General features: G+C 37.4%; 1 protein-coding gene across 1 annotated transcript in view; it reads left to right on the forward strand.

The window, feature by feature from the left end:
- The first annotated feature begins 231 nt into the window (after positions 1-231).
- The window catches only part of LOC115214158, a 79,412-nt gene continuing 54,215 nt past the window's right edge, over positions 232-25,428 (forward strand). The window contains exon 1 of the mRNA XM_029783233.2: positions 232-956. Coding sequence (XP_029639093.1) covers positions 920-956 — 37 coding nt within the window. The 5' untranslated portion in view covers positions 232-919. The remainder of the gene's footprint in view (positions 957-25,428) is intronic.

The raw sequence follows: 25,428 nt of genomic DNA on the forward strand, positions 1-25,428 counted from the left end.
AGAAAGAGAGAGAGGTTGTAAAAAGAAAGAGAAAGAGAGTGCAGTTGTGAAAAGAAAGAGAGAGAGATATATATATAGAGGCAGTGAGAGAGTGCAGTTGTGAAAAGGAAGAAAGAGAGAGAGAGAGATATAGAGGCAGTGAGAGAGTGCAGTTGTGAAAAGGAAGAAAGAGAGAGAGAGAGAGAGAGGCAGTGAGAGAGTGCAGTTGTGAAAAAGAAGAGAAAGAAGGAAAGAGAGAGAGGCAGTGAGAGAGTGCAGTTGTGAAAAGGAAGAGAAAGAAGGAGAGAGTGCAGTAGAGAGTCCAACAATATTGGAGAGTCTTGCTTGAAAGCGTGTAGCACTTGGTCTTACAATACACAGCTTCTTCTCCCCCTCCTTTCTATGATTTCGTCATAAGAAGCTGTTTGCCGACTCTGATACTTGCTCAATATTTGCCACACGCACTGATATTATTCACACACTCTCACACTCACACACACGCACACACACATACACACACACTCACACACACTCACTGCCGCTGAAGATCAACTTGGTTTAATTATAACAGTCACACAAGCATCTAATCACACACAAAACAACATATATTCACTCACATATAAAACTCTCACATTAATTTATATACAAAATAATATTTAAATGATAAAAGCAATACTCAAAATACAAATCTCACGATTTTAATTGGACACACGCGCACACAGGTATTCATTAAATGCACGACATTTATTTCATTTATCAATCGATAAACCATTATTCAACAGAATCAATCACCAGAGTAAGTGTTTGACGTGCAAACAGACATATCTGGATACTATTGTTTCATTGCCCGAGTTGCCTTTTTTTTTTCGCCGTCTGCCTAAGTGCCACCACGCACCATACATAGTACGGCCTTTCCACACATCACAGAAAAAGCCAAACCATGAAAACGTTGATCGGAATTATAGTTCTCTTAACAGGTGAGTTTTCACAATGCTTTATTATTTCACTACAAGATCACCCTTCTTTCAACGTCTAGAATTTCACTCAATACATTGGTGAATTTATCTCATTAGATAGGTTTTGATTTCTAAATCCTTTATCTTCATTTCTATATACTTATATACTTTATCTTCATTTCTATATACTTATTGAAAAGGTTGCAAGACGCAACGAAAATTTTAGGAAAATAAAAATAAGAAAAAAGTGGAAATTTTACCGGTGGGTGTGTTACATTATAAGGCACAAAAAGAAAACGACTCTCCCCAATCACAACAGAATATGCTTCAACACACGAACTCATACAAAGAATCTTGCAAACCAAAAACGAAATCATTAAAGAACATATAAGAAAAAAAGTGGGGGGCGAGGAAGAAAAGCTTAAATAACCCGACTCCCCACGGCCGTGAGATGACAATTTGGTGTCTCTGAATATAGGCACAAAATTGTCATTTTGCAGAGGTTTTATTTAGTTTCTTTGCACCAAACCACACATTATTAATAAGCAAACGCGTTTATGGAAATGTGGACTAGTAATCCTAATTTCAAAGTTTGTGGGAAGACCTATTGCTTTTTCTTAAAATCCAGTTGTTCGCATGTTTTTAACAACTGTACTGCAACCGCGTCATGATGCTTCAATATTTTTATCGACTCGCTCATTCGCATTGATCTCTCTCACTTTACAATCAACCGGTACTTCTGACTAAATTCTTCCCGGGCCAACGAAGGAGTTACCCAATCTGCTAGAAATATCAGCTAAATCTCCTTCAAATTACAACCTACTCTCTTACATAACACAGTTCTGTCCTGGGTTCTCTGCACGTTGGAAAGGACGAGATGGTCACGGCTGGACTGAAATTCATTTTATCATAGATCTGTTCGATCATAATTGACCTGTAGCCTGTAACAGGTGAAATCTTACTATATACAAGTGACCAGCTACTGTTTGTCAACTACTCAACGAGGTAAATCGGCCTCTGATGTACACGGATTTGACTGAGCTGAGATGGCTCCCTTTATAATAAATGTAATACTCTGTTTTGTTGAATTTTGGATCGAGTACTTTTTCCAGCTAATTTGAAAGCAAAAACTTGTGTGTATATGAGTGTATAATTTATTTTGTGTGTGTGTGTGTGTGTGTGTGTTGGTCAACACAAAACGGGCATATACATTTTACTCAAACATGACTTATAGACGAGGAAAATAATCTTTTTAATCTTTCTAAGAGGAATAGCTAAATGATAGGTTTTCAACATGCAATCAGAAATATAGGCGCGGATTCTGTTCTGCAGTGTTCCACCCATGCAGAACATTTTCCCCTCTGCATTATTACAATCCAGGTGTACCTGTCGACTTGAGTAGCCATAAACACATTCCCTCAAAAGAAGTATTACTTAAATATTGAGAATGCTGTGTTAAAAGCATGATACGAAAATTAATATTATATATATATATAAGTTCAGTAAAAATTTAGATTCAGTTGAATATGGTACTTAAGTTAAAGGCACCAGAATTTGGTATGGTATTATCCATATAATTTAAAATGGGATGATTATAATCAAAATAAGCAACAGGGATATCCAGAGATAATGCAGAACCTCTGGATATCCTTGTTGCTTATTTTAATTATATATATATATATATATATATATATATATAAATGTGTGTGTGTGTGCATACATACAGACATACATACACGACTCTACAGTAAAGGTTTATCTGCTTCACTACAACTGCATTTTGTGACATTTTCGGGAACCACGTCGTGCCTACAGTGTCTGAAACACTTCGCCGATTGTTAATCGTCAAATATGAAATAGAAATAATTTCAAATTCATGGCAAAGAAATAAAGAAAAATCTAAGAAATAATCAAACAACCTTGGGTTATCAAGAATATCGGTGCAGCTCTTTGCACTTCATACTGTTTAATTAATATTCAGCATAAATTTATGAATTCACCGTTGAATGCACGACTATAATATATATATATATATATATATATATATATATATATATATATATATATATATATATATAAAATATCGTGTACATTCAAACACATTAAGGGGCTTCCATCATAGGAAAGCCTTGCGCTAGAAAGAGCAGTGAACAACTCAAACCACTAATTAGGGATAAATTAGTGGTTTGAGTTGTTCACTGCTCTTTCTAGCGCAAGGCTGTCCTATGATGGAAGCCTCTTGATGTGTTTTAATGTACACGATATTTTATATGAATAATATATAGTCTATTGACTAATTTTTTTGCGCTAGGCCACTGGTAATAAACATTTCCATAATTCTTATTACTCTAATATTACTTATTATGTTTATATAATATATATATATATATACACGCACTTTTGTACAGTAGCAGGGCAACGTGCAGGGGGGATTTATGAATACGCTTAGGTAGTTTGATAAAATAATTTATTCGAGTTTGTAATAGCTGCAGTGAACCTATTGTGTGAGACGAAGGCTTCGATCACAAATCTGTTGCTTTCAAAGAGATTTACTTTCTGGTTTGGCATTTAAATGTTTATAAGCATTAAGGTTTATCGCATTGAAGCTCAGATTTGACATATCATACATCAGGAGAGGAATGGTTGGTTAAACGAACCCCACAAAGTAATTAGTAGCATTTCTTCTTCTTTTTTTTTTTGCTATCGAAGACCCCACCGTCTCTGTAAAAGTGATCGGGAGCAAAGTCACCTCCACAGGGTTTGAGCTCTGAATATTGTGAGAGAAATCTAGAATTTTGTTCGACGCTCTTCAGTTTCTGCCACGCCACTCAGATACACATTCTTTTAACGAATTAACGTATATAAATGACAAAAAAGTTATTTATTTGAGCGCAGGAAGAACCTAGGAGTCCTCTTGCTATACTCGTATCATTCATCTATGATTTAATATCTTGAATTATTCGATATTACTGTAAACTAATTATCTCTCCAAACTTATTCTAGAGCTATGCATAAAAATCAATTACTAGCTGATTACCTTAACTAAATGTGATGCTTGTAAACTGTGATTTCTGCTGTTGATGCGACATGGAAACGAAAAAGTGTAGTACTTGTCTTGGTTGTGTAGGCGAAATAATTGCATTTGATCAGATAGTGAAGTCGAAGCACGGACAGGGTATGTCTGGAGCCTATACTTTTAAATTGTCAAACATTCGATCGATCTAAATAGCTTCTCTTTTGCTATCGACAATCTTATGTCACAATAATGGACATTTATCGATTTTAGAAATAGTGGATATATAATTTAATTATTGTACATTTTATAAAGAATTTCATATTTTAGTAGTTTAGTAGCTGAAGATGAAATAAGCGATCGTAAAATGATTGCTTTAATGAAAATTTCTCAAACTGCCTCCGACGGGATTTGAACCCGAATCTAAAGGAACGAAACTAATTCACAGTAAGGCATTTCACAATCTGGCGCTCAACTTTTTCCATCAGAGTACCACGTTTTATAATAATCACCTTTGCCTGAGTACGAATATATATTGTATTAATATAGCCAATATGATTGATGATCTCCTTCAGACGGATCAAGATTGCTGTCAATCCTGGCAGAATCAGAACTCTGAACAATGAGACAACCAACGAAAGAGCAAGAATCACCAAGTTCTTTAATATTTTGGTGCTCTTTTTAACTCTGAATGATCTGTAATAGTGACTTCTATATCATTCACAGGGTCGTTAAATTTATTTATGAAATTCCATTATATAACGTTCACGCTTTTTCAAGGTCATTAGCGGATGTAAATGAAGTGAAAACCTTTAACAAAAATGAATTAATAGAGCGGACTCGGCTCGCCTTTAACTTCTTTTATTAAATGGCTTTTGATATACGAACCTTAGATAGCGCCTAGAAACCCTAAAGAATTAATTTCCAAGGACTTTCAAACTTCATTATATAACGAAACCTAAATTTTAAATATATTTGAAGAACTTAAATCACTAAAGCCTTTAACCACTTAAAAAAGAAATATTAAAACCCGTTGATAACAGAATAACTAAATTAGCAAGGGAAAATATTGTGACTTAGTCAATGCTTAGGTATTTCATTGCATATCACTGGGGTTTTTTTCTCTTTTACAAAATCACGTCAAGCTGATGCGAAATCCTTTCTCTGCGGAAAACAGTTTGGAAAACTCCCGATAGTTAATCGATTCGATCTTAGCTGAACTTGAACTGAGAAACGTGATATAATGAAATAAAATAGCACAAATAATCTGAGATATTTCTTAAAGACTGTAGAATAATTTTGCTGTATGTAAAATTTACTATATATATATTTTATCATGAGGAAAGGTGTTATTTAACTAATGCCCTTCAAGTATTATTTCTTAAAGAAATAGTTTTCATTTGGTTTGGTTATTCATATTTCTTGACTTGGAAGTCGAAAATTCTGGGTCGTAGATATATGGAATTGATTTCGTATTTCTAAGTGTACTTATCGATCTGCATCCCCATTTCTATTTAGTGCTACGTATTCGGCGAAGTATTTCTTAATATTTTTTAGCTTCATTTATTTTTTTAATGTTTATCTTCTCGTCAACAACGAGACAGCTTTCTGCTATCCCTCATCTGAGATTTTACACACATTCACCTTTCTAATCATCAGTTTTCAAACATGATTTATTCAATCGCATATATTACATTTATGATTATGAATTCTAACATTAGTTTACCTTACCTTTCTAATCGTTGGGGTAAAAGAAACGATAAGCACTGGAACAGATAGTGATGGTGTTGGTGTGAATGAAATGGTTTAGTCATTTCATAGTTCAAGAACATTAGCGTAATCTCTTAGGAAAAATATTTGTTTCCAGTTTAGGTATAGGGCCAGTACTTTTGAGGGTAGAGGGCTTGTCGATTATATCAACACTAGTTCTTGACTGGTGCCTTATTTTATCGACAAGATTTGAACTCGAAACGTAAAGAACCGGAAAATTACCGCAAAGCATTTCTTAGGACGTTGTAACGATTCTTCCAAAATCTTCATGCAGAAGGTACCCTGTTTGACATAAGTTAAATCTGACCATATAGTCCTATAAAGGAGACAAAATCGTTTGAAGAATATTTGCTACCATATCACCAATAACGGCGATATGGTCCTCAAAGTAGGCGTTAAGACTGGTCTTAAGACCTCCCAATCGGGATTACTTTCAGAGGCGTGATAAGATGTGAAGGGACGTTATGACCGATGCCTCTTTGAATTTACTTTCTCTGTCTTAGACACAGTGTTACTGACGATAAAGAGTCGAGCCTTGATTGACAGGTGGTGGACCGAAAATGTTTTAGGGAATATCAAATTTAGGACTTATCTGTTAAAATTGTTTGAAGTTTATAGAATTTAGTGCTAGAGATAGGATACTTTATGGAACAAGTTGAGTGACAATGTAGAAGCTTCCCCGTTGGCTCTAATAAATTATTTCCTTTCCTTATGCTTTTGCTGGAAGAAATAACGAAAGATTGCAAGCAATTCTTTTTCTGAAATGGTTAAATATTACCTGATACAAAGATCTGATATATAAAACCTATCAATAGAGAAGCAATGTCTGTGACCTTTTCAAACTCACTCAGATCAACGAAGTCTTAGCAATCATCATAAAAGCCTACTTGTACGAGTAGAGTAGCAATACAGTGTAAGAAGTAGCTTGAAGCTTGTAAAATTCTTTTCTTCCATGGTAACTTGCACTTCTTCATGAAGAAAACACCCTTGATAAAATTGCCTATGTTATTTTAAATTACTTAATTAGTCAATCAGTTTCACACCAAATCAATTGACTCATCAAGTTGTTCTGTAGTTAGGTAGCTGCTTTGTGTTGAACACGCATTGCTGAGAAGGCCTGATAAGACTAAAACCTACAAGGAGTTGTCACCATAGCTACCAAAGATCAAATTCATTTCCTCTTGTATATTTCACTATCTTTATGTTGATTCAAATTCTGGAAGTTCTTTCTCCTTTTGGGAGAAATTTTCATTAACATTAATAGTCTTCTAACTATCTTAGTTAATTCAAAATTATTTTCAGCTCCCCATATTAAGCATGCTAGCTTGCACTTAAACTATAAGTGTCTGTATTCTTTTGATCAACTGGACATGTTAGTACCCTTCACTGCCCTCTCATACTTGATGTTTCTGGCTGTCTCATGAAAATGAAAGACGGACAGCTGCTGTTGGATGAAGCGAATAAATCTATAGTCATTTCACTGTTAAAGTTTCCACAATGTAATGCAATGGAATTTACACTTATTCATCCTGTCCTTGTTAATATATCATTACTAATTTCTCAGCTGGAGCTGTAAATGTTTACGTCATTAATGCCCTTGGAAGAGAATGAACGTCAGATAGTCTCCTATCCTACTATATCCTACCATAGCCTACCCACTGCGAACACAAGTCTTCATACCTACGAAAGAAATCGATATCTCCTTGCTGAATGATATTGCTACTTTCAGTTTCAGTTTAGTAAACCGGACGGTATTACTCATGGAAAGTAATTTCCGACCCCCGACTGCTACATCAGAACGGCTCAACGCACACATTTCAACAAGCCAAGAGATCAACGTTGTTTTAGTTTACTTAGACACACGAAGCTTAATAAAATTAATATAGTGATTTCTGCAATACAGAACGAGTGACCAGAGGATGTAGCAGAGTTCGCTTGAATAGAATCTCGTGTTTGGTAGCTTTGCCTCTCGCTGTTGTTATAGAAAGCCATATGTAGAGCAACGGGCACGTTTCGTTGACGAATATCAAAATTAAAGAATTTTACAAAATATTTTTTTACTATTTTCACAAGACACCCTATACATGTAAAATAAAAAGTACCCTCCACACACACATGTATACACACGCATATGCACATATGCTCACGTACTCGTACACATATATGTGCATACACGTTTTTCATTCTGATTTCAAATCCTTTAAATCTTAAAAAAATATATATCTAGATAAACTCACTTTAGAGAGTAACTTTCACAAACTCGCTTATCCACCAGCAGTAAAATGTATCAACATCATTGTATATATATATATACTAAACATGTTATATAAACCAAAGCGACAACATCGATAGCCAGTGTGGCAGCCACTTCCATTTCTTATACCAGCAGGGTCAGAGCCGTAACCAACGGTTCTTAAACCGAACTACTTTATTAATGAGAAGATAAAATAGTTCGCATCTATACCTTTCTTATTTTTGGTGGAGAAATTTAAGAATTTTAAATCTTAATTTTTAAGCATGGCTATTTTTCCGCGTATTTTTCTGTGATCGGTCACGAGGAAAAAAAAAAGAGTCGCTGAAATAAAGTCACAATTAATTTATGAGATCCGGACAAAACCCCCTCGTACAAACCCCACACAGACAAAATCCTTGTGACCTTTTTTTCCTGTGACTTTTGCTTATCGCCGAATTGTCGAGCTTTTAGGTGCGTTGTCTCATTTACCAGGATGCTTACTTCATATGTTCGAATGATCTCCTTAAATTTTACATGGATTTCCCGATTTCTTCTTTATGACAGCGTAAAGATTGTTTGTGAAGCACAAGATCAAAGTTAGGATAGTGCAAGCTCAAAGTTGCAATGATGCTCAAGTCATACAGTCTGATCCAATACCAAAATGTACCAAGACGACGATGTTAGAAGGAGGGAGTTTCTCTGGCCCGAAGCTGCTGATTTGAAATGGTTTCTCTCTACGATCGTAGACTATGCATATATCTCACTAATGAAAGACGGCTTGGGCAAAATACTTAGAGCCTAACGATATTATTTACTAGGTGTTAAAAATAGTGGAGTGCCAGAAATGATAGATTAAATGTTTTAATGTATTTAGTTTCCTTTGTCAATATTGCGTGACTGCGTGACCGACCAGGTTATCAGATGTTGCACATCGCTGGTCACATGACACTTCAAATGACGCCACCCCGACGGCTAGAGGTGAGCAGGCCAACATTCCTTTGTCAATATATGGTGAATTGTAGAAAATAATATAAGGTGAATTGTTAAATCAAAGATCGATATCTGCATTTTAGTTGGTGTCAAATTTAAGTAGATAAGTATAGCTCTGGATTTAATAATTTTTTTTTTTTATATTTTATATTCAAGGCAGACAAAGCAGAGTTTTGGAGAGCTGTCCCATACTTCATGGGGAAAGTAATGGAGTTTTTCCGTTGTTTTAATATTCATATGTTCCATACAACGGAAATTACAATTCAGAATTTTTTAAAAATTTAATTTTTTACATTTGGACTCCGCCCTTTCTTTCGCATCTTTTCCTTTCCCATGAGGCATGGGACTTTAAAACAGTTATTTCAAAACTCCGCCAATAGTTTTTTTTTTTCAAAAGACTACTTCTGCGTTGTTCTCACTTATATCTGGTTAAGTTCGATGACCAAATGAGGCGGAGAAATTCGAACTATTTCGTCGTGCCTCTACATTGCAACCATCTGCTAAAACAAATTTAGTGTTAACAGCCGACCGCTTTCCCCCGCAAGTCACCGAGTCACACCACAGTATTCAACACCTTATACCAACTCTACAATGCGTCTCCACTTTCTCCAAATCTTTCTACAACTTTTCCCAGCTATAACTATCTTTTTACACCAGTTGAAAATGACAATAAATTATAATTAATTTTCAAAGAAAAAAAGTCTCTAGTTATGTATATCATCGAGAAAGTCTGTTATGGGCGAAATTTGAGATGTTTTTCCCGCTAAGTCGTGACAAACATACTGTGCCGTATGAATATGTCCCTCGTTTAAGAAACAGATTGGGTTTATTTACATTTCTGAAGAAAAAAAGATACCCTTCCCCCCACCCCTAACCCTAAAACAGATTGAAATGCAATAGATCGATACTAGGGTCATAATTATGGGTGACAATTTCATATGACACCGCTAGAAAAAACTGCCGGTCAAACCGAAAAGATCCCAGATCATAACACAACATCGTCCTCTTGTCTCTTTCGCTGCACTCCATTCACTCTTGTCCTCCAGCCTTCCCTATTCCGGAAATAATCTCTTCTGATATTTATAGTGGATTAGTCAGTTTTAAATTATTCAGAATTATTTGTGTGATGTCCATTAGCTTAGCTGGGGACGATAAGAGCGGTCCGCTGTGGACAACGCATTTATGGGGACGGCACTTTTGGGTTTGTTGTATAAGCCTATATAGGGGACAGGGGGCGGTAAACTCAAAGACTACTCCGAGCGGCACCCACTCTGGCTACGTCACTAGTGATGTCCCCAGATTTTAGCAACCGAGGCGATCGCCTTGTTTGTCCTGTGCATAACACGGACATTGGCAAACCTATCACTACCCCAATTTAATGATTCTCTTATCACTAATTTAGCAAGTACGAAGAAGTGTGCGCTTCGCTATGGAGGTTCAATGAAGTAGAAATACGTCCAGAGTTGTCGCCCGTACTTAACAGACTCTGGTTAAAATAATGTAAGTCACTGAGCTAACGTTTACTCCTCATCACAAAAGTATTATAATCGTTATCACGCCGGGCAAAATTCTTGGCATTTTCGCCTGTCTGGGTTCAAATTTCGCCGAGGTTTTGCCTTTCATTCCTTCAGGGTCGATAAAATAAGTACCTGTTGAGCACTGTGAGCGATGTAATCGACTGACCTCGTCCCCGCCAAATTTCAAGCCTTGTGTCTTTAGTAGAGTGGAGGCGCAATGGCCCAGTGGTTAGGGCAGCAGACTCGCGGTCATAGGATCGCGGTTTCGATTCCCAGACCAGGCGTTGTAAGTGTTTATTGAGCGAAAACACCTAAAGCTCCACGATGCTCCAGCAGGGGTTGGTGGCGATCCCTGCTGTACTCTTTCGCCGCAACTTTCTCTCACTCTTTCTTCTGTTGGCCTGCTTGCTTAGCCAAAGGGGTGACGTCATTTGAAGGCTAAAACAATGCGAAGTGCATTGTGACCAGCGATGTGTAGCAACATCTGATAGCCTGATCGACCATGTGGTGGTGGTTTTTAGTAGAAAGGATTACACACACCTCAAAGGAGCGAGCTGGCAGAATCGTTAAGCACGTTGGACAAAAAAATACTTTACGGCATTAATTCCGGCTCTTGACGTTCTGAGTTCAAATCCGATCGAGGTCAGTTTTGCTTTTTTATCAATAAAATATGGTATTAGTGAAGTATTAGGATCGCTGTAATCGATTTTCCCCTTCCCCTTAGAAACTGCTGGCCTCAAATCCTACAACCGATCAGCGTCCCTTTTAAGGGGAATGGTGTGATCTCATTCATTTAAATACCATGGACACCAGCCTTACGAGTCCTAAGAATCGAGAAAAATGATCCACTAAGCAAAGGCATCACCTCAGTAGAATAAGGACAAAGATATAAACTCGGCAATCTCACCGCCACCAAATACTATTCCAAATGGTGAAAATGGAGGCCGTTCATATGTAAATAAGTTGAAATGGAATGTTACTCTTTTACTTGTTTCAGTCCCTTGGATTTATCCTTTGTAAACCTAGTACTTATTCTATCGGTGTCTTTTGCCAAACCGCTAAGTTACGGGGACGTAAACACACCAGCATCGGTTGTCAAACGATGTTGGGGGGACAGACACAAACATACACACACACACATATATATATATATACGATGGGCTTCTTTCAGTTTCCGTCTACCAAATCCACTCACAAGGTTTTGGTCGGCCCGAAGCTATAGTAGAAGACACTTGCCTAAGGTGCCACGGCAGTGGGACAGAACCCTGAACCATATGGTTCGTAAGCAAGCTACTTACCACACAGCCACTCCTTATGTAAAATTTAAACAGAAAATTGAATGAAAATGTAACGTGTTTCAGTAGTTTGTCACTAGACTGTGCTGAAGTTATGGCACCGCATTCATCTGAATATATCAACTGCCCGTACATGGAGACTGGTACTTATTTTAACGATCTTTGAAGTTGCATTCTTGTAGGATTTGAACTCCGATGTAAAGGACAAGGTGTTTTGCTCTATGGTCTATCAATTGCATTTACCACATTCACTCTCACAATATGCTGTGATTATCAAAATTTGATTCGTTAACGTTATTCTTTCGTTGGAAGGCGGTGAGGTGGCAGAATCATTAACACTTCAGACAAAAATGTTTAAGCTACATTTCTTCCAACTCATTACGTCCTGAGTTCAAATCCTGTCGAGAGTGATTTTACTTTTCATCTTTTCAACCATTTCTTGTGCCTATAGAAGAGAAAATTATGAAAAGGCGGCATTTTTTCTGACTCTTCACGTTCAGGGTTCCAATTCAGCCGAGGTCGAGTTTGTCTTTTATCCTTTCGGGGTCGATAAAATAAATACAAGCTGAGCATTGGGTCAAGGTAATCGACTAACCGTTTCCTCCTGAAATTGTTGGCCTTGTACTAAAATGTGAAACCTTTATTCTTTGGTTGAACAAACGAGTCAATTCCAAACGTTTAAACCATGCCTGGCTCATAAGGGCCTGTTTCCGGTTTCCTTGGCGTATAGGTTCCCCACCTGGACGGGACGCCGGTCCGTCGCAGGTAAGCTGCAAGATGCAGGAGGAAAGAGTGAGAGAAAGTTGTGGCGAAAGAGTCAGAAGTTCGCCATTACCTTCTGCCGGAGCCGCGTGGTGTTTGAGTGTTTCGCTCATAAACACACATATCGCCCGGTCTGAGATTTGAACCCGCGATCCCTCGACCGCGAGTCCGCTGCTCTAATCACTAGGCCACGTGCTTCCACACACACATACATTCATACATACAAACAAACAAACAAACAAATATGGTGGTTGTCTACTCCTTGTGCAGAGTCTGACCACTTCTTTACCTACACTTTAGATCCATCATGGCGTCTGATGTGGCTTTTTAAAACTAGACAATGTATTGAAAAGACACCCACATAGATTGCATATCCGATTTGGACCAACAAGAGCTGCAGTTAAGTTCTGATCTTTGTGTTTTGAAATTTCTTTTGACGCCTCCGTTAAAATTGCAGATCTTATGGCATACTCGACATTGAAAGGTGTGCACAGGCATATAGGCAGAATAGTTAGTGGAGGTTCGTTTTTCACGGGTTCTCAGAGATTTGAGCCCAGCAAAAGAAAGGCATGGTCTATCACAAAAAGGTCACTGAAATCCACCTTCTCGATCGCAACATTCTTCTTTAAATCTGGCTTCAGTCTTGCATGTGTTATCCTGGCCTCCTCAGACGCTTTCACTCCACTCCACACTTTAGTTCGCCATCCAGCTCGATCCGAAGTAAGGGTTTCTATGGACTTTGGATCCATTCAAAGTGACTCTGTGGTAGTCCTTATGCCGTCCTTAAACCTCTATTTAGGTTTGCACCGATTGCGTTTCCGTTCTGCAAGCTCGCCACAAAACAGCTGTTTGGGTGTGTGTTCATCCGCCATTCGAACAATATGGCCAGACGATCTCATTTGATTTTTCAGAATCATGCCTGCAGACGCAAAGACATCTGTGTCTGGAATAAAAAAGCTCCATTTAATGTTTAATTTGCGGCGAAGATATTTTTGGTGGAATCGTTCTAACAATTTGAAATGTCTTTCATAACACGTCCATGCAACAGGAGTGGTAAGACAAACGATTTGTAAAGAACCAATTTGGGGTTGTTATTTATATGTCGTTGGCGCCAAACGCGTGACCCCAAACCACCAAATGCTTGTGCTGCCCTTTGAATTCGCAGATGTATTTCCGTAATTTTGTATAGAGCTTCCAAGGTAAATGAGTCGACAACCTCAAGTAACTTAGCCTTGATGAAAATTTTAGTGGGGTTGCAAACTGCACTGCGTGAAAGTTGAAACAGTATAACTGTTTTTTTCAAGTTGATGGTCAACCCCAAATCATCACAAGCTGAGTCAAATGCAGATACAAGAGATTGCAGACTTGTTTCAGAATGACTGACAAGATCGCAATCGCCAGCGTCTAAAAGTTCCTTAATGAGTGAAGGAGACTTGGATCTAGGTTAGAAACCGGCTCTTTCTCTAGTGGCAATAAATCTTGAAATAAAACTGAATAATGACATACATATGTGTATGTTTTGTGTGTCTTTTGACAACCGGTGATGGTTTGTTTACGTCAAGTAGTCAAATCCACATCTTTATTTCTAGTAATGAACCACCGTTATTGACTAGGTTGAACCCCACCCACCCCATATATACTTATGAATGTTTCATCACTGACAAAAATCCCTTGATTTTACGAACTGATGCTGGAGCTTTCACTTAGTCGTTCGAACTGCTAGAAATAGCAGCCAAAACGCCTTCAAATCATATCTTAAAATGGGACACATTGGAAAATACAGGTTGCTCACAGTCGGAACATCTTTGCTCAAGGATATGCTCGATCAGGGCTGACATAGAACTAAAACCCACGGCCAGCAAACGTACGACTAATATCGAAATAAATTAAAATTGAGTTGCTCTTGAGATTGAAGAGTTTCCTATGAACAAATAACTTATATTTGACCTTGTTAATCTCCTTCAAAGTGTTTAAAATCACATTTTTGAAAACGCAAGGTTTGAATATGAAACTCTCTTTCTCTCTCTCTCTCTTTCTCCCCCCCCCTTCTCTCTCTGTATTTAAAGATTATAAGCTCAGATCAGCCCAGTTTTATAAGAGAAGTAGACGACAAGGCTTATGAAGTGATGAGGTGAAGATGTAGATTATTCCAATTAGGAATATGATTAAGTTGAGAATAAATCAATAGTTTTATTTGTACTTATGTGCAAGTGTATTTATAAACCGGTATATACACAGCCATATCAGTGGCAAAGGAGAAAATTTAGAAACTAGTACACGTGCGCGCACGCGAAGAGAGTCATATTTGTGTCAAAGGAGAAACCGCTGCTTACATAAAAGTTAACGGATAAGAACAGCTTTTCAGATTTCTAAACTCGCGACCATCATTCATGACTAGTGCCATCAATTTAAAAATTGTACATTCCTATGTACAGTAATGTTAATAATAAAATTTTGATTACATGTTTGCAAATTACTTGGCATTTAGTTGAGGGCGGTTAAGATCTGTATGTGAGGGAAACACGTTGTAAGCCACGGAAAGAAGCAAGTTCGGTTGAAAATTCACAAACTGTCAATTATTTTTTCCCTTTTTTTCCTGTTAATTAGGAAACCATCATTGCTCCAGTTGCTCTTTATCTCCGTATAAAGCTGTTATTTACTCGTCATGGAAAACGAAGTCATAGTAAAAAAAAAAAAGTCAGAAAAGAGAGTCGAACGAAAAAATGTCCCATTTTCTTAAGCAACATAAAACAAATAAGATTTTAAATTGTTTATTAACCGTCAGTAAATAATTTGTATACAAGAACAGCTCAGTTAATGACATTACACGCATGTAGGGGGAAAATTCAATACCTATTTCTATTTCTTTATTGCCCACAAGGGGCTAAACACAGAGGGGACAGACAAGGACAGACATGGGTATTAAGTCGATTACATCGACTCCAGTGCGTAACTGGTACTTAATTTATCGACCCTGAAAGGATGAAAGGCAAAGTCGACCTCGACGGAATTTGAACTCACAACATAACGGCAGATGAAATACCGCTAGGCATTTTGACCGGCGTGTTAACGTTTCTGCCAGGTCACCGTGTAGGGGGAAAATTCAATACCTTTAATGAAACCATAATTATAACAAGTATTAAATCGGTCATTTATAAAAGTTTTTTTACTAATTATGTATTTTTAATTTTTAGTCTACAATATAAACTGTTACATTGATTTATAACGTGGCTATCACCGGTGACTCCTGCGGCACAGAACGAATATTCATTCTTTATCGTAGGAGTCGTTATTGATACACGTTGAAAGGTGTTAAAATGTTCGTTATATCTCCAGTTATGGATTTTTCATTTATCTAATATTATTGTCGACAGATTATGTTTCAGGTTGTGTTATATAAGCTTTAATGAGGGCAGCACTTCAATGAGGACTATTACCGTGATTTGTACTTTTATAATATCTGTATTGTGGACATTTTCTAGAATTCAAATAGTGTAGTTTTGAACCGCAGTAATGTAAGGTTCCATAGAAGAAAAAAAAGAAAAATTAATCACCACGGGGAGTCACAGGTGTCTCCTATGGTTGACGAAGTGCTAAGGCAGAAGGGAATTCCAGAAAGCGGCTGGAGCCATAATGGGGTCCTAAGTTCTACAATGTGGTTTTCAGCAACGTGATAGCGTTGATATTAAGTTTTGGTATGCCTCATGTCAGATGCTGAAATGATTGCAAAGCGACATGAGACGAAATGTTGGTACTACTTGAGAACTGTGGTCCCGGTGCGCGCACTCGCGTACTCGCGCATCCGCGCTTACTAGTCGTTACTAGTCGAGGATCTTTTCCTTTTGAACGGCAGTTTTCAACACAATTTCTAGTTAACTAAACACTTTTAAACTTCGTATACTGGTAGAATGTGTCAAAATAAAACGTTTTTTTCTCTTGGCTTTCTTGAGAAAACTGTAATTTGTAAGTTTAACGTAGTTTAATTTTTCGAATTTTAACCAAACCTATGCCCTCTATTGAGCTAAAATCATTTGCTGCGTCTAAAACAGACAACATCCTGTAACTAACCCTATTGTTGACTATTCAATTTTCAGGAATCATCTCTAGCAGTCTCGCATGTCGGCTCTTCATCTGCTGCAGGTGAAGTTCTTTGACACAACAAAGAAGTGACCCTTCTCCTGTTCTCTTTTGTATTCCCTCTGTTGTTTTCCCTGAATGGCTGAAATTACAAGCTTCAGCGATCGGTTCCATTCATCGCAATGTAGGGCCTTCTCTTACCAGGTGTCTGGGGAGGTGTTGGAGTTCTTCCTATGCTTTTTCAGTTTCCCCCTGTATTGCAACTTCAGGCCACCATGGCACTTCCTGCCTTGATGCATAAATATTACATATATGTCAGTCAGCAATTTTTCTCTATGGTTCTGGGTTCAGTCCCACTGCACGGCACCTTGGGCAAGTGTCTTCTACAATAGCCTCGGGCCGACCAAAGCATTGTGAGTGGATTTGGTAGACGGAAACTGAAAGAAGCCCATCGTATATATGTATATATGTGTGTCTGTGTTTGTCCCCCCAACATCGCTTGACAACTGATGCTGGTGTGTTTACGTCCCCGTAACTTACTGGTTTGGCAAAAGAGACCAATAGAATAAGTACTAGGCTTACAAAGAATAAGTACTGGGGTCGATTTGCTCGACTAAAGGCGGTGCTCCTGCATGGCCACAGTCAAATGACTGAAACAAGTAAAAGAGTATAGTTCATTGTTTCTTTCTATTTTGTTTTCTGACATTGTATTATCTAACCACGAATGACTTTAAATGGTATAAAATACTTTTAGTTTATAAAATTGAACAATATTATTTTAATTTCATTTATTTTTATATGCATCAAATTTTATATATACATAATGAAATGTTTTTACTGATTCAAGTTTCTTTACACATTCATCCAATCAAATGTTTCCCTTTTTGTTCCGTCTCATTGAATCTTCTTTTAAACCGTTCCTGTTTCATTGTTCAGAATTTGTATGGCATTCAGACATGTGAAATTCACAGTTAATAACATTCTAACCTATTTCTTTACTACCCAACAAGGGGCTAAACACAGAGGAGACAAACAAGGACAAACGGATTAAGTGCATAACTGATACTTAATTTATTGACCCCGAAAGGATGAAAGGCAAAGTCGACCTCGGCGGAATTTGAACCTAGAATGTAACGGCAGACGAAATACAGCTACGCATTTTGCCCAGCGTGCTAACATTTCTGCCAGCTCGCTGCCTTCGCTTAATAAATATGTATATGTCATGTCGTATATATCTTTGTGTCTGTGTTTCATCCACCATACTACTTGACAACCGGTGCTGGTTTGTTTACAGCACTATAACTTAGTGGCTTGACTAAAGAGATTGATAGACTTTAAAAGAAGTAAATACTGGAGTTGATTTGTTTGACTATAAACCTTCAGGCGGGTGCTCCAGCATGGCCAGAGTCAGTGACAGAAAGAAGGAGTAAAGATAAAGAGTAAATGACGTAGAAGGAGAAAGGGAAATGTTTGGAATTGTCTTTTGATCAACTCAGTGGTGGAAACACGTGGCTTAGTGGTCAGGGTGTCGCGTTCACAAACACAAGATCTGGGTTTCAATTCTCGGGCCAGGTGGTGCATTGTTTTCTCAAGCAAAACACTTTATTTCATGTGTTTGTTAGCATCTTCAACTCCATAAAATATTGACAGCTGCCAATGGAAATAAGGAAGAAAATATATAAATATTGACAATGAACTGAGACAATATTCCTTAATATTGTTGCAACAATAAAAGAAATGGTCAGAGAAAAGAACAATACATATTGATTTGATATTGGCAGATGGTGGTGAAGTGGTAGAATTTTCGAGCAAGTCTTATTCGGAATGTTTGGTTATTGCTAACTTTCACTTCAAGGAACGGCATTTGGTCTGCTCCACTTAGTCTTTTCTTCCTTCTTTGTTTCTTGTTTGGTTTACCATTCTCTCTTTTCTTTTCTTTTTCTTTCTTTTGGTTTCCTCATTCCAAGAGTTCATTGTTTCCAAATCATGACAATTCTTGTTTTGGCTGACGCTCCATTTCAATTCCCCCAAGATATCATTTTTTCGTTTTTGTTTTTGACCATTTATTCCAACAGATTGTATTTTGTGTATATGCAATAGGTGCAGGTGCAAGCATGGCTGTGGTTAAGAAGCTTGCTTCCCAACCATGTGGTCTTGAGTTCAGCCCCACTGCTCCTCAAGTGTCTTCTACTATAGCCTGGACTGACCAAAGTCTTGTGAATGGATTTCATTGATGGAAACTGAAAGAAGCATGTCACATGTGTGTATGTACATATATAATATATATATAATATATATATATATATATAATATATATATATATATATATATATATATATATTATATATATATATATACATGTATGTATACATGTATGTTTGTATCTATGTATATATATATGTATACATGTATGTATATATATATGTATACATGTATGTATACATGTATGTTTGTATCTATGTATATATATATGTATACATGTATGTATACATGTATGTTTGTATCTATGTATATATATATGTATACATGTATGTATATGTATCTATATATATATATGTGTGTGTGTGTGTGAACAGGTATTGATGAGCCAGAGGGCTGTTCCGAGTTCCAGTGTCTTCCCCCTTGGCATGGTTTCTACAGCTGGTTGTTCTTCCTAATGCCAACCGTTATACAGTGGGTGCTGGGTACTTTTTTCATGTGGCACCAGCATTTGTGAGTCCACCAAATACTTACAAGAAAAGCTCCCTCAACAGAGTGGAGTATAGGGAATAATTGAGGGAAATGAAAGTATGATAGAGGGAGAGGTGTGAGCGCCCTGCTGAAGAGGTAAATACATGGCTTCCCCCATCTGGAGAGAGAGAGAGAGAGATGAGAGAGAGGATGGGAGGAGGAGAGAGGAGAGAGAGAGGAGAGAGCAGAGGAGAGGAAGAAAGAGAGGAGAGGAAGAGAGAGAGAGTGAGGGAGAGAGAGGAGAGAGATGAGAGAGAGAGAGAGAGAGGAGAGAGAGAGCGAGAGGAGAGGGAGATGAGGAGAGGAGAGAGAGAGGAGAGAGAGAGATGAGAGAGAGAGGAGAGAGAGAGAGAGAGAAGATAAGGGTAGAACAACAGAAAAGGTAGGTAAGGTATTAGAGTGAAAAGAGTGACAGAGAATTAGAAATTCAGTAAAGATTGGTTACCTTCCTGATTCATAGTACATGGACAATCCTCTTGTCCAGTTTAATTCACTAAAGCTACCTGTAATAAACTAACAAACTGTATACCTGTTATGATAATCAACAGCTTTAACCCTTATATACCCCTGGTTGTGTTTTCACAATGCAAAACCTGCTCCTACTTGTTTGGACATGAATTCCCTGGGAAACATCTGACTGAGCATACAAAATGTTCAGTAGGAAGTCAACACCCTAACTGTCCTTCTCTTCCAGATTGTGAAAGCTTACCTTAACAATTAATCTAAATACAGTGAAATTTTTAAGACTTCATTTTTGATGGGCATATATGGGTTAAGGGCATATATGGGTTAAGGGCTGTAAATCTATTCCCAACATTGAACTGAACTTTTGCTCTTCTGGTTCAGATTCAGTTTGCTGTTTGTTTATAACAGATTCTTAACACAAACACATTCTCTAGTTTGAAAGGAAAAGAAATGGGATTGAGAGACATTCATGCTTTTCTCACATACATTAGTGACCCAAGTGAAATTTCTGCAACACTGAATGAAAACAAGGTCATGAGCAGTGGCGGACTGGGTCTAAAAATATTGGTTGCTGATGAAGTCCAATAAAACTGAAACATGCCTGGAATAGTTACCACAATGCTAAAAATCAAACTCACGCCTCTCTGATTTGCATATTTAATTAATTTTAATTAATAATTAAGAGGTTGTTTCTTCTTTTATTTAACCTGGATTAGTCATTCTTAAGTAGGTACAGATTGGTCAAATAGTTAAGAAGTTTGCTTCACAACCCTGATGTCTTGGGTTCAATCTCGCTACCTGTCATTTTCCATAGTCTCATATATTGGGAAAGAAACTGGGTTGATGGAAACTGTAAAGAAGCCTATCAGATGGATTGTACCCAGAGGTGGTAGCTAGAGTCTGTGTCACCTGGAGCAACTCTTAAGTTTGCTGCTTATACAGGCTTATATGACCCAAATGTGTCACCCCGCTCCATAAAAGTGCCCCTCCCCACTTTAGCTGATAGTACCTGTAATTCACAGGCCCAACTTTGACCCAGACTGTGTTGCACTCATTCTGCCTGAAAGTAGCATTAAGGAGACAGATTGCTGTGGAATACTCTGTCACTTACATTCAAGAGCAGATTTATTTAGTTGATGAAATATCCGAATCCTTACAATTAAATGATGGAGAACCATCCATTTCTTTAGGTATTCCCTGCCCCTTCGTCCCATTTACCCCTAGCAAATTTTTGAAGAGTCATTTACCCCCACCCCACCCCACCCAATCCCTGCTTTGTCTGTTTTGTTCTGTAATCTGGGTTTACACTTCAACTCGTGGCAAAACAACTAACATAGAAGAGGAAATTTCAAACAAGGTGACGACTCCAGTTTAGTTTCAGTCTTCTGAGACCTCATCAGTAAATCATTGTCTAACATACAGCAAAACATGAACTACTTCTGACTTGACTTCAGTGTTTAGTGCTGCCTTTAACAGCTCAGTATTTGTGGGACATCCATCACCAACAAAGTCTGTATTGATTGGCTGATTTCACTGAAATGTTTCTCCGTTTCTTTACATAGTCCTTTGGCAGCTTCAGCATTTCTTTAGTTTATTAGTTCTATTTTTAGTATTAGTCTTCCTCACTTTCTTCTTTCTCTCCTTAATAGCTGGGTAATTATTGATCTTTAACACTGGCATGAGGCCACAAATATATAATGGGAGGGATTATAGTCCATTGAACTGACTGGAGTGCATGGCTTGCTGCTTATTTTATCATTACCCAGAGGAAAGAAAGACTAAGTTGTTTTGAGTGGAATTTGAACACACAAATTAATGGGACGTGTGTTGATAATGCAAAGTATTGAACCTTGGATTCTGTTTATGCCAATCTACTGTCCTTTAAAAAATCTCTTACATAAACACCAAAAAAACCCCAACTAAAATAAAGCCGTGCTTCTCATTTGCATTATGTCCCTGCACTTTCCACTAGCTTCAATCTGGTGATCACCAATTTAACCGCTGGGTAATATTAAACTGTAGACTTCTGTGTTGGTTCTACTTAGTTTAATGTTATTAGTATATGTTTATGCTGATGAGCAGATTAAAATAAATTTAATCTTTTATAGACAGATAGACAGATATTAATCCAAAGCAAGCTCATGTGAAGCACGATCAATTCTCTTGAAGCCAAACACATACATCTGCTGCTTAATTCAACATGCTGAGTGTGTGTGTCTGTGTGTGTGTGTGTGTGTATTTAGCATGTTGGACTAAGCAGTAGTATAGATTTAATTGCAGGCAGGTATATTTAATTTTCATTGAAAATGGTAAAGAGAAAGTTAGTAGTGTAGGTAGAGAGAGATCAATAGAGAAAGACTAATAGAGAATGATAAACTAGTGAGTAGATAGAAAGATAGATAGACAGAAAGATAGATAGAAAGATAGATAGATAGAAAGACAGATAGATAGATAAGGAGGGAAAGACGATGAGAAGGAAGAAGAATTCTATTGACTGTATGTATTTAAAACAAATTTGGAAATGTATCAATAAATCATTTATTTTTGTGAATGCCAGTTTGTTTGAGCAAAGCAATATTTCTTGTTATATTCTGAATAATAATATTGATTTTTTTTTTTTCTTTCCTTCCATTGGCACAAGACCAGATATTTGGAGAAGTTTTAGGCATTTGTAGTCAACGGAATCACTCCTTAGTCTACGACTGGTATTTTGCTGACCACTGATAGAACAACACAAGCATTGACCTTGTTGGATTGGAACAAATAACTTTGGTAGACAGAACTATACACTCTCAGATATTTAGTCTCGTGTTCTACATGTTTATTGTACCATTCCATTGCATTTTGACATGGTGCAGGAATCACTGTGTGGTAAGAAGCTTGCTTTTCAACCACATGGTCCCAGGTTCAGTTCCATTTCATGATACCTTGGGCAAAGTGTCTTTTAGTATAGCCCAGTGCCAACCAAAGCCTTGTGAGTTGATTTGGTAGATGGAAATAAAATGAAGCCCATCGCATGCGTGTGTGTGTGTGTGCAGAACCACCACTTGACAAGCAGTGTTAGTGCGTTTCTATCCCGATGACTTAGTGGTTTGGCAAAAGAGGCCGATAGAATAAGTACCAGGCTTAAAAGAATAAATATAAGGGTTGATTTGTTCAACTAAAATTCTTCAAGGCTGTTGTGCTCCAGTATGGTCACAATCTGACGACAGATACGAAAGGAGGGAATATATGTGTGTGTGTGTGTGTGTGTGTGTGTATGCATGTGTGTGCATGCGTGTGTGTGTGTGCGTGCGTGTGTGTGTGTGTGTGCAGCAGTGTCTTTGCTTTGATATCATGTGACTGATTATATACAACTGAGGCAGCATTTAATTAACCAATTAGCATTTAATCCAGCTATATATCTGGCCCAAATATTCTACCTGTTTTCCTGTTCAAACTGGCCAGATCCAGCCTCTCACACATACCCTGCAGTGTCATTCTAAAAATAAACAATTGCATCTTCGAAATTTCAAAGCTACAAAATAATACATGATTAATTCTTAAAAAGTGTGAATAAATAAGCCTTACATTTGACAAAGTAACCTGAATACTAAAAGCTTAAAATAGCCATTTATGTATCATACTTAATGTATGCACACGGTTGATAGACCAGTTACTGTAATTAATTGTTCTGAGATAATATCTCTTATGGACTTGCTCTGTTAAAAACACAATAAATATCTGAGAGAGATGAAATGCATTTCGGCTTTCCTGGACCGTTACAATGGGTTGTACTTGCAAGCCACAACAGGTTCAGATGAGAATTCATTGTCTCCAATATAGGAAAAAGTGAATAAAATATCCACAAATGCTGTGAATAGCCACCCTGCTGATAGTTTCCAGTGTTGAATTCAATATCTACAGAAAGAGAAATAACTGAAGTAGACTAACTTCCTCTCCAGGAAGAGAATTTCTTTGTGTCCATTTACCACTTTGGACATTGGAGAAAGGGAACAGTTCACATGATTGTGAAGTGTTTTCATTTGAGGTCAGTGATGGGACCCCTTTATAGGAGACATTTGATGCTCTAAGGGAGCAGTTTTGGGATCAAATAACGAACTTATTGCATGCAGTGCCTAGCTGGTGCATTACAACTCATCAGAAAAAGTAGCCAAAAGTGTGTGTGTGAGTGTGTGTATGTATGTGTATATATATATGTATGTATGTATGTATGTATATATATGTATGTATGTATGTATGTATGGAGAACAATGCACAGGAAGTGAACAATAAATGAGTCATTCAAAAAGAGAAGAAAAAAAAGGGGACACGAAAGCAATGTGTCCCTGTGTATCACATGCGAAACACTGGACAGGCAGAGGTTTCAGTAGGTTTAGCAAGCAGTGTATTAAGGTGTGCAGAGGATACTTAATTTAAAACCTAAAGAAAACCTGTGAGTAATTTAATTGTTAGGTTCTTTGTGAATAACGACAGGATTAAAGGGATCTACAATAAAAAGAAAAGGGAATTACTCAATTTTTACATAATTCCTTATTTTCTTTTGTTTCCTTTTATCCTTGTCGGTGTTGTTACTATTGTTGTTGGTCTGGCTATTATTTAAGAAATGGTTTAGTAGCTTTGTGCTTAAAAATAAGACCTCAGCTGCTGTATTGTTGCAAGTTAAACCGACTACAATGGTTTTAGGAAGATGAGATGTTGAAGAAAGAGGCTGTATTACACATCTTAATTATTTCGTAATAATCATTGTTTAACATCTGTTTTTTCATGCTGGCATGGATTAGATGAATCATAAGGAATTACATCATCTTGCACACACACACACACACACACACACACACACACACACACACACACACACAATTTTATGTTGTATGGAGCATTTCGCCTTTTCATCTCTCTCAGATATTTATTGTGTTTTTAACAGAGCAAGTCCATAGGAGATATTATCTCAGAACAATTAATTACAGTAACTGGTCTATCAACCGTGTGCATACATTAAATATGATACATAAATGGCTATTTTAAGCTTTTAGTATTCAGTATGGACTGGGTTCATTTTATTGTGCCGCTGGCACTAGCATTGTTATTCTATACAAGGAGCATTAAAGGGTCCTTCTACGCTATGTCAATTCTCACTTCAGGTCATTGCCTTCCTTGATAGGTAACCTGTGATATGGCTTCAAGAATCAAGTCTCACTCAGACATTCCACTTTACGTAGGTTTTCTACTGCTCAACACTTTTCTTACCATCAACCATTTTAGGTATTAAAATGCATTTAAAAAAAACAAAAACAGGAGGAATTCCAACCACATTTCGTGGTTTGCAACCTCAACAGCTCCTTTATAAGATCCAGTGGCTAAAGACATCAGGAGGAACCTCATCCAGTTTCGGCCCCTACTCCTCTACCATTTTCGATGTGGCACCCACTTTTGATGTTGAGTGTGTTTCCTCTTTCTCCGTTTTTTTCTTTTGTTTTTTTTGCTTGTTTTTTTTTCTTTTTTGATGCAGCATCAACAAATGTCAGCGGGCAACTGACCATCCTGCCAAAAAGTTTCCCTTTAAATATTCGCTAGTAGGCTCCTGCAGCTAGCACCAGCTAGTTGTCATGTGACACTGTCTAAACTTCAACTGACCAAT

Source organism: Octopus sinensis, linkage group LG7 (assembly GCF_006345805.1).
Source record: "Octopus sinensis linkage group LG7, ASM634580v1, whole genome shotgun sequence".
Lineage (NCBI taxonomy): Eukaryota > Metazoa > Mollusca > Cephalopoda > Octopoda > Octopodidae > Octopus > Octopus sinensis.